The sequence below is a fragment of the Acipenser ruthenus genome, chromosome 9 (assembly GCF_902713425.1).
Source record: "Acipenser ruthenus chromosome 9, fAciRut3.2 maternal haplotype, whole genome shotgun sequence".
In the NCBI taxonomy this organism is placed as follows: Eukaryota; Metazoa; Chordata; class Actinopteri; order Acipenseriformes; family Acipenseridae; genus Acipenser; species Acipenser ruthenus.
Window position 1 is genome coordinate 59,714,260 of NC_081197.1, and position 17,614 is coordinate 59,731,873.

Here is a 17,614-nt window from a genome sequence, read left to right on the forward strand (position 1 = left end):
CTTAAAGGACATGTAGTAAGAAATATTACACTATGCGATAACTGCTGTAGAGAGGGAGTTTTGTTTCAAGATATCCTAAAAAGGGGGGATGTTATAAAAAATGGTATAAAAAAACTGTGCCATAAAAAAATGATACAAAAAGGTCTTAGTCAAACCACGCACAATAGGGGCTAAAATACCCCTCAGATGTATTACGTAACAGGCACTACTACTAATAATGATGTAACCTCCATTATTATCTGAAATCATCCCCATACCTTCCAGACCCTGGGTACTCCCCTACAACAGGACCTGGCCGTGCTACAAGGATAGCCTTGGATTAGAACATATATCCCTGTTTCTTTTATGTATTTTTAGCTTATTACTTATCCTACAATAATGTATTCTGTGTGTTTCTCTGTTGTGTTTCTGCGTAGATTAATTACCATGATCTATTCCATAAAAAGATTTTCCAGACAGAAACAGTATAAAAGTAGACTTTAAATAAAAAGGTATCCCTGGTGGCAAAAGACACGTTTTTACTTCTGCCTTTTTTTAGATGTACACGCAAGTGAAGACTCACATTTAACTTAAATAAACTCTTCAAGATGTTTTAGAAAAGGGGGCATTGTACAAAGAAAAAACACCTCACTGTTTTGGTTTTCGTTTATTACAGTCCTCATAACAGAAAATACTTGGATCACAACAAAACAAAACATTGATCACTATACTTAACATGAACCTTGCAAGTTGGGCCAGTGTTTGAAAAGCGTGAAGCACACCTCCAGCTATGTTTTTGAATGTACCGCTGTTTTCACGTTGCACTGCTAAAGTCTTCTATTGTTGATCAGCAAATGAGCACTGACACAAAGCGAAATGGGCGGAGATTTGTGACTTATGCCAAAATTAAATCTGATCAGAATGAAAGCTCAGCCAATCAACATGCAGTGATTATACTGACGTTAATGGTGGCCAATAGCAGCTAACAGATACAGAAGCAGTGTGAGGAAACAGAATGCAAGCAGCACGAACTGTGCTGAATGAAAGCGCATTTGAGAAACACTGTGCTAGTGGACTGTGTGAGTGGATGGAAGGCATCTGCGTTGGATGAAAAGCAGATTAAATAAGTCCTCGTACCCAGTACCGGTGAGTACCATCAGAATTCCACCCCTGGGTTTGATTAAGTAATTGAGAGCTCAGTTGGAATGAAAACCAGCAGACACAGGGGTCCCCCAGGAGCAGGATTGGGAAACCCTGTTGTAAAAGACTTCCAATTGAGCTTGATGGAAAGCATGGAGCGGATTGAGGCTTCATCGTTCCAATCAATTGAGTCATTTAGTCATACAAATCTTAAAGACATCACACAATACACTTCTGATAACCTTTCAAATGCTACAAATATCCTATATTTAGAGTGTACAGCACTTCAGATAATAATGAAGCTTAACGTGTGGATGGAAACCACTCCTTGAGTCCTATTTACCAAAGTCTTTACTTCACAAGAGCAGTGTGAGCCATTCAAAATGCAGGATTGTCAATGTTACAAACAACAAAGGACAGTTTACGTTACTGAATATTGAAGTAAATATACACAACATATACCATGTGTTTATTTAATTAAAGAATGCTATAAAAAAGAATAAATCAACAGCAGTCACCATGTCCTGAAAAGACCCAGCTGGGCTTTAATTTTCTTACATAAACAATGCACTTTGGTTTAAAGACAGTGATAAACCTGCGCCCATGTATGTTACTCTTGAATAAGCGTTTGTATATCAAATCTAACAATGCGGGGGAAAGCCTAGTCCACCTGTCTATGAATTACTTTTACTTCATGTTCCCATGTCTTCACATACTGCATTGTCTTTACACTTCACTATTAGACTTATTAAATATATGTTTCTTTCATATAAGAAGCAGACCCCAAACCTTTTAATACAATGTATATTCTAAAATAACGTATTTCCCCGGTAGACCAATATACATCATCGTATTAGGGACTGTTAACTAGACATTTACTCAACTCCCAGTACAGTAGAATTTAACATTCAGACTAAGATTTGCAGGACAGCAATTTGAAATGCATTGCACAGTCAATAATCCACAATTGCTGTTTTTGTTTGCATTACAATCCATCTTCACTCTGTATATGTTACAGCTAATGTTTCAAATGAAATCACTTGTGTTAGATCTAGCCAAGGCCTTTAGATAAAGTCCACAAAAAATAAACACAAGATGAATACAATGAACACTGTCATAGATAAATAAAAGTATTAATGCACAAGGTAAAAACGCCTTCAAGAAAGCTGCATGAGGACCGAAACAGATTTAACTCAATGAGTAAATTGTGTTTACCTAAACTGATATGACTTCATTCATGAATAATGCAAATATCTTCGGTTTAAAGAATGCTTTACAGCCAATGTGTTTGCATGCAATGAACTTCCTCTTCTCAGCAAATACACAGAGAGACACACGGCCCTTAGATCTGGATTTCAAGAAATACACAGAGAGACACACGGTCCTTAGAAATGGATTTCAGCAAATGCCTTATTCATCATTGGAGAATGAACCCTTTTTTAAAACACACTAAATTCATGTTGGTCTAAAGGTTACATGAGATGATGATCATAAACCAGCCTCAGAATGTTTTGGAAATAAATAAATAAAAATAAAGGTAACATTAAGTGTCTCTAGTTACTGTGTACTTAATGTGTAAATCTTTTTGCATGATATAACCCTCATCCTAACCCTAACCGTATCCCTAACTCGAAACCTAACCCTATCCCTAGCCCTAACCCTTTTTGGGTAACATTGTGTATGCACATACAGTATATCATGCAGAAAGACGTGTACATTGTAACTATGCACAATAACATTGTAAGTATATGTAAGTACACATGTAGTAACTATGTAACTACTACGTACATACACAGTAATTAGAGACATCATGTTAAGTGTTACCAAAATAATAATAATAATAATAATAATAATAATAATAATAATAATAATAATAATAATAATAATAATAATAATAAAATATGTATTAAAATAACAAAATATAGAACTGGCTACATAGATGTACAGGCAGGCAGGTGATTACCATAAATAAACAATACAAAGTGAAGCATAGAAGCTTTGGCACTGCAGTTTTGGCGGTGCAGGGCAAATAATACATTTCTGCAGAATGAAAGAAGGAATTGCTTCCTATCACCAGTCGCTGGTCATCAATGACAGCAGTGTGCTGTGCTCAGCAGTGACATAATGACATAGCAAATCAGAAATACAAACGAGGCCTACAATTAACACCAAACTGTTTTCAAAAAAGCCCCTCTAACACACCATTATTTTTGTGCTAAGCACTTTAAGAATGATTAGAGATAAAATACTTTATTTACAAAACAATATTTATCACAATCATTTGGACAAACAAATCTACCTAAAATGACTCCCCTTTCTCACGAACATAGCTCTGAGCTCTCCAGTGATTTGTCTGGTTGTTCTCTTCAGTGTGTTTTATAATGATCTGCTGTATATAGTTTTTATTTTCTATTTCTTCTTGTTTGCTTCTGCTCTCTTTCTTTTCGATGCTGTCTGGATTTCTGTGCTTCATTCTTTGTGTCTGGACGCTTCAGACACCAGATGGCTATACAATCGCTCCCTCAGTTACAGAGGACACAATAACATGACATGCGCCCTGTAAACTGCAGAGAATCAGAGGGTTGAAAAATCCAGCAGCAAAGCAAAGAGCTGCCCCATATCTGTGAAACTGCCAAGAATGGTTAACAATAAAAAAAACACTGTGTCTCTAATTACTGTGTATTTACATCGTAGTTACTTAGTAAATGCATGATATAACCCTTACCCTAATCCTAACCCCCTAAACCTAATCCTGACCCTTTTCTGATACAATTGTGTACTTACAAATATTGTGCAAAAAGACTGCCACATTAAGTACAACGTAACTATGCATAATAACATTAGAATTATGTGTAAGTACACATTATTTACTAAGTAACTACTATGCAAATACACCATAATTAGAGACACTCAATGTAAAGTGTTACCATATCTTTATGGGTTATAACAAATGGGAATAAAACAAACTATACAGGAAAGAATAATAAAATGCAAAAGTAAGCACCGAGCATACAGTCCCTCTATAGACACCCATCTGAAACACTAGCAAGGCAGGGTCAGCTCCTTCATATTGAGTTTACAGCAGAACTAAGATTTCAAATCAGTTTATTTCCTTTAAGATGAACTTCGTAGATTCATGACAATTAAATGGGCATCTTTGCCTCAACTGAAACAAGAGTTTAAACAGTTTGACCATTCAGGAAATGAACCCTAAATAAACATTCAAATGAGACCCTCATACTGCATGAGCGAACAAACAATGAACTTCTTTAAAAAAGGGATTGCAGTTTTTCATCATTTGTTATTTATTGTTTTGCAAGCAACTACGTATCAGATTATCTAATCTACACAAAAAGTCCCCCCCCAGCCCCCTAAGAAACTATAGGTCAACACTTTGTATTATAAAGTTATACTAAAGCGTTGCTCTGTAACAAGATAGAAGAAATAATAATAATAATAATAATAATCCTGCTGTATAATCTTCCACCTGATCTGATTTCTCTTAACCCATTGTATGGCACACTATCAAGGAATATCACCCATTCATCTGGGCCAGTGGGGAACATCTTTCCATGCTAACATGTCAGTATCTGATACCCAATGAACTGGGTTCAGCCCATCCATTCTTTTTTTAAACTTAATAAAATGCATTTAATAAGTTACAGAGACATCAAGTAAATAGCAGTGGAAGGACTGAAGGGCTGGATTACAGGTGTTTATGGATTGAATGTCTATTACTAGAAGAGTGCGCATTGACTTGCCTGTATTGAAAGAATCAATAGGTTGACATTAGGCCCCGTTTTGTCTTAGGCCAGGCATTATATTAGCCTTTGTTATCTTCGAGGTGGTTGCATTATCCAGTCTCTGACAAAGGTTCTCAATACACCCCAAAGGATAACAGTCTCCCCCCAAAAAAGGTATTTTTTAAGATAGTTCTCAACCACCAAGTAAGTTCCACTGGTTGTTTTTTCACATGGTCTTTATCCGGTTCTTCTTGTAAATGCAGCAGGGTGGAGGCTGGGTATGAACCAGCGACCCAGCTCACTGCAATTGAGCGTCTAAACCACAATGCAAAAGAGCCGGGCTGGTCTGCATTCATGGTTTTAGAGCTTTCAACTTAATCTCATGTCACTGACAGTGGACAGGACCGAGTCAGTAATGGCAGAGCATCACACAACACTGCCCGTTACATAAGCCCCACTCTATTAGAAGTAGACAGTTCTCAGTCACCAAGTAAGTTTCCACTGTTTTGTTTATGCAGCATGACTTTTCACTTCGAAGCACAAGCATGGCTGCACACAGGATCCCGTCCGTAGGCTCGAACCATAAAAGCGACTTACACCTATGGGTGCAAAAAACCTGCACACATCACAACACAATGGTTCTAAGTTTGTAACACAAAAATAATCAATGAGAGAGGAGACATTAAACACAGAGGGAGGAATTGTTTACAGTCTGTCTTTACTCATGAATTGATTATTATTTTTAATTAACAACAAAGAACCATTGCGTTTTCTATTTGCCCCGCGCATAATTAACCATTGAAGTAATGTATTGTTGTTTTATATATTGATGTGCTGAGGGGAGCTCAACACTGGCAAGGCCCTTATTGTGATGTCAATGTGAAAAATAAATGTGAGTAGTAGGAAGTACCGATCATCCACAGGAAAAGTGGATAACGAGCTACTGCAAACGCGGGTAGATAGTCCTGACTGGCCCATACAGACAGCATGCTATTCCTTGGTTATGACCTATCCCATGAGCTGACAACAGTCAAATCGGCTGAATCATCCAGTATTTCAAACAGTAAAAACGTACCTTACAAAATTTGGCACTTCAGCAAAACAGAAATCGACTGCAACACATCGACACAGACATTAATCAGTTTCAACCTAAACTTTGGTGATATCTACCTCAGAACCAAAGTGAACCCTCTGAAGAATGCTGTTTCCAGTACAGTGGAAACAGAACTGGACTTTTCATTCAGGTCTAAGCAATCCTGTTTTGAGTGTGATGTATGGTACTGAAACGTATTTATATCCAAGCTGCTTCCAAGGCAAATCTATATTATTAAAATTGAAACAGCAAAATCTTTTTGTATATTTTACTAACATAATTGTTTAGTCATGCAATTGATTTTCATATTAAAGACAATTGCTTTTTGATGTTGAAACTTTTTGTAGCATAACATGAAAAGATTGATTTACTAATAAGCACTATATATCTTTTTTTAAGCTCCTTGGAATATTTCACTACAAATATAGGCAAAGAGTAGCTATTTGTAACACCTTTAAAAAAATAGCTGATAAAATGGCAAAAGATGCCCAATTATAATTGTTTTGTTTTATTTATTTATTTGACCTCAGATCTCTGAAGTTTTGTATTGGAAAGCAGAACATTGTTCCTCTGGTCCCAATCAATGAATTTATGTCCTGAATCTGTGATATTTCTTCACATCAAGTGTCTCTAATTAATGTGCATTTGCATAGTAGTTACTTAGTGAATACATGTGTACTTACACATCATTACAATGGTATTATGTATAGTTACAATGTACTTAATGTGTAAAAAAATGCACATTACAACCCTAACCCTACCCTAACCCTAACCCTAACACTAAACCTAACCCTACTCTAATCCCCATAACCCTAACTCTGACCCCCTAACACTAAACCTAACTCTAACCCTAACCCAAACCCTGACTCTTTTTTGATACAATTGTGTACTTACATATATTGCAAAGACTTACACATTAAGTACAATGTAACTATGCATATTAACATTGTAATAATGTGTAAGTACACATGTATTTACAATGTCACTAGTATGTGAATACACAATAATTAGAGACACTTAAAGTTACCTTGTATTTTTCCATTATAACATGATGACATTCTTTGATTACATTGCACACAGCTTAACTGATTAATCTACATGTTTTATGCTGTGCAATTATTATGGGAGTTCCTCAGAGAACATAATTAATAACTATCAGCAACCAGTCAAAAATGACGGGTATCCCTTGTTTATGATATTGTGCACCCCAGCAAGAGATCACAGTTGCTCCTCCCAAAGAAGGCACTGAATGTTGCTGAATGTCACTCATACAACTTACATCCTTCTTTGACTGCTACCTGAAGGAGGATATGTTTATCTTTTTTCTACCCAGTGAATCCATCTCCTAAACCCCTGGTAATACACTGCATGAAACGGGAAAGCAGAGAGTATTTGAACAGAATGTATCTATGTATTTTCTTTTTTTGGTACCTGAAATAAAAGACAGGGTTACTTGTGAAAGCAGCTACCTGTGAAAACCCTGGCCCAATAAGAGCTATAGGCTCTCTCTTCTGTTTGGGTTAAAAGGAATTGCAATAATTTAGAGCAGTTACAAAAAGATTACAAAGGATAGGGTCTACTGTAAGTCTTAAGCAAACCCAGTGAGTTTTACCTTGAAGGGTTTTTCATACTATCCCCATGACGAGTGTGTACCACGGCAGTGTTCTTCAGTACAACAGATACAGTTAAAGATAGAGGTAGCCCACCCAGTAGACTATATTGAACAGCAGGAATGAGGTGGGGAAGAAGACTCTGGAGTACGAGTCTAATTCTAAGATGTCTATGTGGATTCGGCCTTTCCGCCAGCCGCCTGATTTACATTCCTCGTAGCAGCAGAAGAAACTCTGACAGTCTTTACCGTCCAGGCATTCGTACATGCAGGATTCCTCCAGCTCCTGCCAGTACATGGAATTGTTCAATGTGATGACTGTGGGAGGAGGTCCCAGGTCAAGCACTGAGTAGTTCTATAAGAAAATGACAAGACACCTCAATCAATAGGCAGTCATTCTAAGAACATACTGCATATGGAGCAGATGGGGTTCAATTTGAATGCGGCTTCCCTATCATGCACTTCATCTTCTGTGTAAAATACACAATCCAATCAGACCCAACAGTGAGTTGACAGTGGATCACTTGACGAGAGCAATCTACTACATATCTCCTTAAACTTCCCCAACACCCGTGCCATGGATATGTGAATGATCCAGTATATATGGGTATATGGTATTATTTGATGATTTCTAGTTCAAATCAATATACAGTACAGTAGGACGTGTTCATACAGCACATTAAAGAATTCACTGCATTAGTAGGGCAATGGTATTTGTGCTGTAGTGACAGGGCCGTGTGTGCTTTGTAATGATGATTGGTTAATGTTTCTGAAGTAGAGTTAAAGAGTGGCGTATGCACCTGCTTCTTCACCAAGCTTCTCAAACACAGGATCTGCTGAAGACACCGGGCCTGTTCAGCAGAGGCATTGTTGTTACCACCAGTTACACCAGCAACACCACAGACTGGCCTGAGTTTTCACTTAAAAAGTTTTTATCAAAATGAAATATGTGATACAGAAACACATCAGACATTGTGTGTAAGTAATGGAAATCCAAATACACATGTAAATTAGGCTAAATGAGCCAACAAATGTTGACTTCGGGGCCAAATGAAAAAGTCAAATAAAATAAACAAATTAAATGAAAACAAGATTTAATACATCGCTGGTTGTGCTGCAAAAGTTGAAAACTAAATGAAAATACCTAGATACAAAGGAAAACACTGTGATGAACAGGACCCACTCTATACAGTGCTGCATGTACAATATTAACACTGTGATGAACAGGACCCACTCTATACAGTGCTGCATGTACAATATTAACACTGTGATGAACAGGACCCACTCTATACAGTGCTGCATGTACAATATTAACACTGTGATGAACAGGACCCACTCTATACAGTGCTGCATGTACAATATTAACACTGTGATGAACAGGACCCACTCTATACAGTGCTGCATGTACAATATTAACACTGTGATGAACAGGATCCACTCTATACAGTGCTGCATGCACAATATTAACACTGTGATGAACAGGACCCACTCTATACAGTGCTGCATGTACAATATTAACACTGTGATGAACAGGACCCACTCTATACAGTGCTGCATGTACAATATTAACACTGTGATGAACAGGATCCACTCTATACAGTGCTGCATGTACAATATTAACACTGTGATGAACAGGACCCACTCTATACAGTGCTGCATGCACAATATTAACACTGTGATGAACAGGACCCACTCTATACAGTGCTGCATGTACAATATTAACACTGTGATGAACAGGATCCACTCTATACAGTGCTGCATGCACAATATTAACACTGTGATGAACAGGACCCACTCTATACAGTGCTGCATGCACAATATTAACACTGTGATGAACAGGACCCACTCTATACAGTGCTGCATGTACAATATTAACACTGTGATGAACAGGACCCACTCTATACAGTGCTGCATGTACAATATTAACACTGTGATGAACAGGACCCACTCTATACAGTGCTGCATGTACAATATTAACACTGTGATGAACAGGACCCACTCTATACAGTGCTGCATGTACAATATTAACACTGTGATGAACAGGACCCACTCTATACAGTGCTGCATGTACACTATTAACACTGTGATGAACAGGACCCACTCTATACAGTGCTGCATGTACAATATTAACACTGTGATGAACAGGACCCACTCTATACAGTGCTGCATGTACAATATTAACACTGTGATGAACAGGACCCACTCTATACAGTGCTGCATGTACAATATTAACACTGTGATGAACAGGACCCACTCTATACAGTGCTGCAAGTACAATATTAACACTGTGATGAACAGGACCCACTCTATACAGTGCTGCATGTACAATATTAACACTGTGATGAACAGGACCCACTCTATACAGTGCTGCATGCACAATATTAGCTACTGCAATGGAAGATGTGCAGCTATAACATTGTGTTTTATTTATTTTCTTGGTTATGTGTCTGGGTATTAAAAAACGGAACATTCTTACAATTGAAGATCGGCTATTCTTTCGAATGGATTTAAATGAAAAGGTTTTTTTGAGATACGCACGACATTTAAAATGTCTTACCTGCTTTTTCTTCTTTGTACCTCTGGGCTTCCCTACACTGGAGTAGTAATTGAGGGCTGCGTATTCTATCAGCGCCGCAAACACAAACAAGAAGCACACTGTGACAAACAGATCCATCGCTGTGACGTAGGAGACCCGCGGCAGCGAGTTCCGTGCTACTGTACTCAGCGTGGTCATGGTCAGCACTGTGGTGATGCCTGCAAAACAAACCAGACACATTCCTAAGGGACCTCCATCTCGACATGCACTTACCTCACTCTCACAGTCTCCCAATAGTTCAACACATCCTTCTAAAGAGCTCTTCCCTTGTTTGTTTAATTTTGTTATCTTTTGTGTGTGTGTGTGTGTGTCTGTATATATATATATATATATATATATATATATATATATATATATATATATATTTTAGCTCAAAGAGCCAGCTGCCCTATATATATATATATATATATATATATATATATATATATATATATATATATATATATATATATAAAAAAATAACAAATATTTAAAAAAATTAAATTAAATTAAAAATAAAATGAATGTACACAAAAAGTTTAAATGATTAAAAAATAATTTATTTCAGGAAGTTTCGGGCAAAAGCCCTTCAACTGTGTAGAAAGAAAAGTAAACACAGTGCTGTAAACTTGTTGATTTTCAATTTTCAATCCTGAGGATGATGTCAGAATAGAATGTTCATTCCATGAGGCTCCAACATTCCAAGTTTGAAGATAATTCTATTTGCTTTATTTTTATTTATATGTATTTATTTATTTATTTATTTTAAATATTTGTTCATATTATAAACCTTCATTTTTGTACACCTTCTCTGATCAACCTTCTCTGAAACCTAAGCTCAGCAATCATTGTCACTGTTCTGGACCTCCCAAGCACAGGCATGGCACAGCACTGCTTTGTTCTCAACCATCACTGCTATAGGCATTGACATGCTAGTTGCTATCCAGTCAATCCCACTCTTATCTCACTTCCTGAGCCCTATTGTTCAACAGAGGAACCTGGTGTGGCATGAATAGGGAAGAACGTTACATTCCAGGGAATCAGGATTTATGGGTTTAGATTAGAAGCATTGCATTCTTCATCACTTCTTTCTCCTACTACAGTTTATTTAAAGACATCTTCTGAATTCAGAGATGGAATTTTAGTTAGCCCTAATCCATATATTTCCAAGTATTAGAAATAATTGAGATACATTATATTAGTTCCAGCTTAGTAGCACTGCTTTTGACTTGATTAGGCATGCTGTGTATTTATATCTGATAACACTTCACATCCAGTGTCTCTAATGTAGTTACATAGTGAATACACGTGTGCTTACACGTTATTACAATGGTATTGTGCACAGTTACAATGTACTTACTGTGTAAGTCCTGCTGATTGTTATTTGTAAGTACACAAATGTATCAGAAAAAGGTTAGTGTTACAGTTAGGGATAGGGTTAGGGTTAGGGACAGGGTTAGAGTTAGTGTTACAGTTAGGGTTATCTCATGCAAAAAGATGTACACATTAAGTACATTATAACTGTGCATAATACCACTGTAATTACATGTAAGTATACATGTATTTACTAAGTAACTTTTATGTAAATACACAATAATCAGAGACTCTTCATGTAAACTGTTACCATTTATTCTTCCTTCATCACTTTTAATGTACATTTAAGCTATTCAGGTCTGCACTGAATACAAGTTTGTTCCAAAATCAAATTGCACCACTTTTTAAAATAAACCAATTCATCTACCCATTACAGTATGTGCTTGAAGTTAGCTTTTAGTAAGAACACAATGGGTGTGCATTGTAATTACTACAGCAGGGAGCTTGTTCCATATCATCTGTGTGGCAATTTTCTGTTGTGTTATTATAAATGGCTTCGTTTTACAGATACAGTGTTCAGGAACATAAAGCCACGTGTGCTCATGTCTGTAGTGCCTGAATCCCAGAGCATATCGTTTATAGTAATGTGGACATGTCATTTTGATACATTGCTGGACTGTGGCAGTTCTTTGTATAATGTGCATGATGTTAGAGACATGTGCTATACGACTTATCAAACCCTTGTTTCCTCCTCTCAAGACCAGCTCAGTTCCTAATGTCTAGCACAGCAGCCTGTTTGCTAATACATTTAAAAATCTGCTGAGGAGAGGGGGGGTTCAATAACTAACTACAGGTCAGGACCCCCTGGTGTCAGACAGTCCCTGGACCTGTACACCACCCCATAAGCACAGGGGGGTTCAATAGCTAACTACAGGTCAGGTACCCTGGGTGATACAGTACCTGGACCTGTACACCACCCCATATTGACTTTAGGATGCACAAGGCAGGCTAAGTGGAGTGCTACTAAACACTGTCGTCTATTTTAATGATCTAAGCAACGGTGGATCTAAATGCCACTGCTATTTTCTAATTTATTAACCCCTTCATTAATTGCACTAAAATCACAACAGCAACAGCTATATAAAAATCCGTAATATAGAAGAGTTATGAGCTTAGGGAAGCGTTACTGAGATCTACCACTGAAAACCCAATGGACCCCATTGTTGTAAAACTGTTTGAAAATGATACTGCAAACTAACAAACAAACAAATAAACAAACAAACAAACCCAAACATGAAGAATTACAATAACAGGTATATATTTGTCACGTATTGACCGACAGCTGCAAAGTGAGGACACTTGTGGTTAAGTTTGAGAAAAAGGAGATGGAGCAGGAAGTAAACACGGAGCAGGAAGTAAACACAGAGGAAGTACACACAGAGCAGGAAGTAAATACATTAAGCAAAGGACATTTACTGCATGTATGTGTGTAACAACAACAATGTAATTGTAAATTCAATTGAGGGAGAATATGGATGGGGGTAACAGGGTCCCCCTGTAATCCGCCCTCCCGATCCCTTGTGGCGTTGCATAGGGCAGCCCGAAGTCGGGGCGAACGACCTGAAAATGATCATACTGGGAGTTCTGGTGTGGTTGGTCGTTGTGCCCTGACGCAGAACCGCACGGTCGCCGGGCTCGCTTTCTGCAGTCAGCTGTGCTGTGTCCGCCGGTTGGCTGAGGTGGGGGCATTAGCTGATTGCAGAGGCAGGGTTGGGCAGTATTTAGGCTGCACTGTTTCTGCATTCGGGCTCTCTGTCCTGGGTTAGCAACAGGAGTACGCTGTGCTGTTGTGTGTGTGTGTTGCTACTTTTCTCTGCTCCTGTTCCAGACCCCTGAACAGACGGCTGCCTGCGTCCCGACTACGTTCTTCTTCTCTTCCCGAGTGTGTGCTTTGGAAGTACCCGGAAGTCTCATTTCCACTCAGGGCAGTGAGTGCTGGAGTATGCCGCAGCTAGTGTGTGAAGGAGCCAACTGCAGACACAGCGCCACCACCACTAACGTGGCCATTTAAAGAACGACAGCTACTATCTTTTGGAGTACTATATTATTATTGTGTGGGACTGGTTTGTTTACTCTTTTTTTATTTTTAACCCGGTTCTACCATAGTTGGTACTACCGGGGGTTTTTGTGTTTGTTTTTGTAATACCTGCTACTCTGCCTGGGTGCTGACTGTGGCTTTGGCCCTGTTTTTTTTTTTTTATTAATCAATAAACCACTACTCAGTCGCCAGGTGGCACTGGGGTTTGCCCACAAGCTTCCTGTGTGTGTGACGTCATTTCTGGTCCTCCCAAAGACTACACCTACTACCCTCTAACACATGGAAAAGGAAAAATAAATAAATAACTGACGGAATTACCGCAACCAAAAATGTTCCACACAATTGTGCACATAGAACTGGAGCGCATGTAATTAAAAACAACACAAACACAAAAGAAATCAAGCTGTTTAAACACCAGGCACCCAGCCAACTGAGGCATTTGATTGGTTCTGTGGAGGGTGGTATGCAGGCTGGCTTTAACAGCTAGATATATGTTCCCCACAGTGTAACGTAAAGCAGTGTTAAATCATTTGTGAAATACCATGAAACTCATTTGGTCCCAGTGAATGACAGGAGGGTGACATCATCACAGTGACATCATCAGAGCAGGTAAAAAGGGGCCCGCATACTAGGCTACGCTGTACACAAACAAACTAGACACTTTACCAAATTCAATGCATGTGACACTGAAAAAAGCAAATGGCCAAAAATTTGAGACTATAAACGAACAACCTGAAATGAATGAAAATGCATTCATGAAGGATTAGCTCGGCTTTGGTCTGTCTATTGTGAGCCTTATTTATTTTTCTCACATTAACTACTGCAAAAAATGTTTAATTCATGGCAGAAAGCATCAAGGAAATAGTCATGTGTAGCGAAATGACGGCATGCAGGCAAATTGTTAATAAGCAGATCAACACAACCAAAACAAAATGTCATTCGTTTAATGCATGTCAAGCATTTATTTCAATTCTGGAGTAAGATGTTTCAATAGCTGTAGTCTATCGCAACAGAAAATGACTGCTTTCAGAGTCTGTGCATGTAGTATAATTAAAATAGCTCATTCCAGTGCTTTGAGATGCTTTACCTAAATGCCAAAGGGGGATGTCGTAACTGGGTTATCATTAGTAGTCAAACATGGGTGATTGAAGTGTGATAATAAGAACATAAGAAAGTTTACAAACGAGAGGAGGCCATTCAGCGCTCAAAGAATATCACAGACATTTGCAAAGCTTTTTTTAGATGTTATAGTAATAAAATAATGACTTGGATCGCATTATTGAGGAGTTTGGTGATAAAAACGAGTGATCAGGAGATGATTTATCAGTATGCACTACTATGAAGAGGTATGTGAAAAATACAGCAAACAAGGAGTGGGGCGGGGCTGGAGATGCAGTACTGAGTGTCCTGTTGATATGCAGTGCCTTTTAAACCTGTTTTACTATGAATAAAATTACTTTTAAATAGCACGTCTAAAATAAACTGCGCATGTGAAAATAAATTGGACCTGACGCGCCTGAGACATGCTGAATAAATGGACCGCTAAGGGTTAAAATACTGAAATGAGGTATATTTACTACAAAGCCTCCACTGCACATCAGCGCTCTGAAGCACGATATTAATGCATGTAGTGTGCAATGGACTGACGCATGACTTTCTTGGATGACGGATGATAAATGACAGAACGTACCCATTGTGCAATGGCTTTAGGGTTAGGGTTAGGCAGTGGCATAGCTAAGGGGTTGGTTTTAGGTGTTTGAACCCCCCCATGAATTAATGATTCAACTATGTGGGACAATAAAAAATATCAGCCATGTGCATAAATCTCGATCCATCACCAGCAGCCCACCCCCTCGCACGCAAAATACAGGCAATCCACCACCAGCAACCCCCCCCCACCCCACCCCCCTCACAGTACACATGTAGACTTCAGAAAATCTGCATGAGACATAAGATTTGAGTTCATATGTTTGTGTTAATATTGCACTAATCCTTCTGCTGGTCCATGTAATAGTGTGACTCTTGTGGTCTGAAAGCATATCTATAGTGTATCTATAATTGCATGTTTCTGGACTGTGTTGATTTTATACACAGTGGAACTGGTACTGCATCCTAAAAGGTACAACCCCATAGCCCTGCAGAGCTCCATTTATAATGAACTTGGTTATCATTGTATAAAATGGCACTATTGTTGTACCTGCAGCTTTTTCGTTTTCTGAAGTTGTTCTATAATTAAATGTTGACATTTTGTTAGCTGGGTTCTGGTTAAAAAACAAGCACTCTTTAACAGAATAGGACCAACAGCAATGTCATGAAATAGTGACATAATGCAATGACAGTGTGGCAGTGTAACTGTGTGCAACAGGATTATTAACCAATGCAATGACAGTGTGGCAGTGTAACTGTGTGCAACAGGATTATTAACCAATGCAATGACAGTGTGGCAGTGTAACTGTGTTTGCAACAGGATTATTAACCAATGCAATGACAGTGTGGCAGTGTAACTGTGTTTGCAACAGGATTATTAACCAATGCAATGACAGTGTGGCAGTGTAACTGTTTTTGCAACAGGATTATTAACCAATGCAATGGCACTGCAGAGCTAAGACTCGCGATAGGCAAGTCATATACACAGGGTGATAGTACCACTGTTAAGAAATATGCGTGATGCTATAGTTTGATTTACCAACCCCCTTTTGCTTGATAAAACCACTTTACACCAGAAGTGATCACAGGTTCATACTTTAACAAGCCATTTCTCATAATGGTAACACTTAACACGAAGTGTCTGTAATTCCAATGTAACTAACACATGATTTCCTACTGATTTCAAATGAAATTCCTATTGAATTCAAAAGTCACAAGCATGAGCTCATGACATACTTTTCATGACTTCAAAACATTTCCCTTGATACACATGAAATAATCATGAACAAACACTTATTTTAAAGTGTTACCCTCATATAATATGCCATTTTTCATGATATTATGCAAACTAGGAAAAGGTCTGGTGAAGAATTAGGTTCCAATCAAAGTCCTCTAAAACGGGGGTTGAGATTTTAGCATGAGAATGTGCGATGATAAAGCAGGAGTAGTTCCTGAGTACAACATCTGTCTGTGTGATCTATAAGGAGTCAATACGTTGTGTGTGGGGTGTATCTAATCAGAAGAGATGTTGTTTTGCACTATTTCAGAAACGGTACAAGCTTAACATCCATCAAAACGTTATTTTAATAAACTGACAAAAAGATTCCCAGCTTACCAAGTGCTGTTCTGGCAGGCGTGGCATCTTTCTTAATCCAGAAGGAGACCCACGACAGGACTACAGTCAGTATGCAGGGAATGTAGGTCTGAATGGTAAAGTATCCCATCCTTCTACTTAATTCAAAGTACACGCTCATTATCACATATTCACCTGAAAAGAAATTAAGAAGAAAAAAAATATGTGTATTCATGTTTTACACATCGAAAAATGGATCGCCGATGATGGTAATGGCAAATGCAAGCAGCTGATTCAATCAATAGTGTAGCAGGATGTGAGTTTAACACTCAGTGTTTATTAACCACATGTGTAGAACACAGCATGCCGCTGCATAGTAACAGTGTCATTATGTGTGAGCACACGTGCATTTACTGTGTAACCCTTATGTAAATACACAGTAATGTAAAGTGTTGCTGCAGTCTTCGTGTTTCTAGACTGTTGTCATCGCTCCACCTTTACACATTCTCCAGGTTTCAGGCTAACAAATTCTCATGCAACTGTTTGTGATATCTTCGTGATCCTGTATATCAATACATGCCACCTGTATAAGGCTCCACGTAGTGAAGACAGTTATGGGAATGAAATTACTCGTCCGTCCGTATATATATTTGAACCTGAATATGAATGTGCCCTTGTCTCTTGTTCTGATTATAGCACAGTAAATACTCCAAAGATCCAGATTATCCACACAGATCAAATATATTTTGTTCAGTGCCTGGGGCGTAGCAGTGTACTATGAAGATGTTAAGTGAGTTTCTGCACCGTAGTTGTCAGCTTTGTTTCGTTTGTTTGGCTCCTCTT

General features: G+C 38.3%; 1 protein-coding gene across 2 annotated transcripts in view; it reads right to left on the reverse strand.

Annotated features, from left to right (window-relative positions):
* Positions 1 to 6,673: 6,673 nt before the first annotated feature.
* Positions 6,674 to 17,614, reverse strand: part of LOC117406088 (gamma-aminobutyric acid receptor subunit gamma-3) — a 166,596-nt gene continuing 155,655 nt past the window's right edge. The window contains exons 7-10 of one of the 2 annotated variants that reach the window (XM_059030370.1): positions 16,814 to 16,966; positions 10,122 to 10,318; positions 8,365 to 8,415; positions 6,674 to 7,919 (exon numbers count right to left, since the gene is read on the reverse strand). In XM_059030370.1, coding sequence (XP_058886353.1) covers positions 7,641 to 7,919; positions 8,365 to 8,415; positions 10,122 to 10,318; positions 16,814 to 16,966 — 680 coding nt within the window. In that variant the 3' untranslated portion in view covers positions 6,674 to 7,640. The remainder of the gene's footprint in view (positions 7,920 to 8,364; positions 8,416 to 10,121; positions 10,319 to 16,813; positions 16,967 to 17,614) is intronic. The other variant, XM_034923559.2, reaches the window with a different exon arrangement.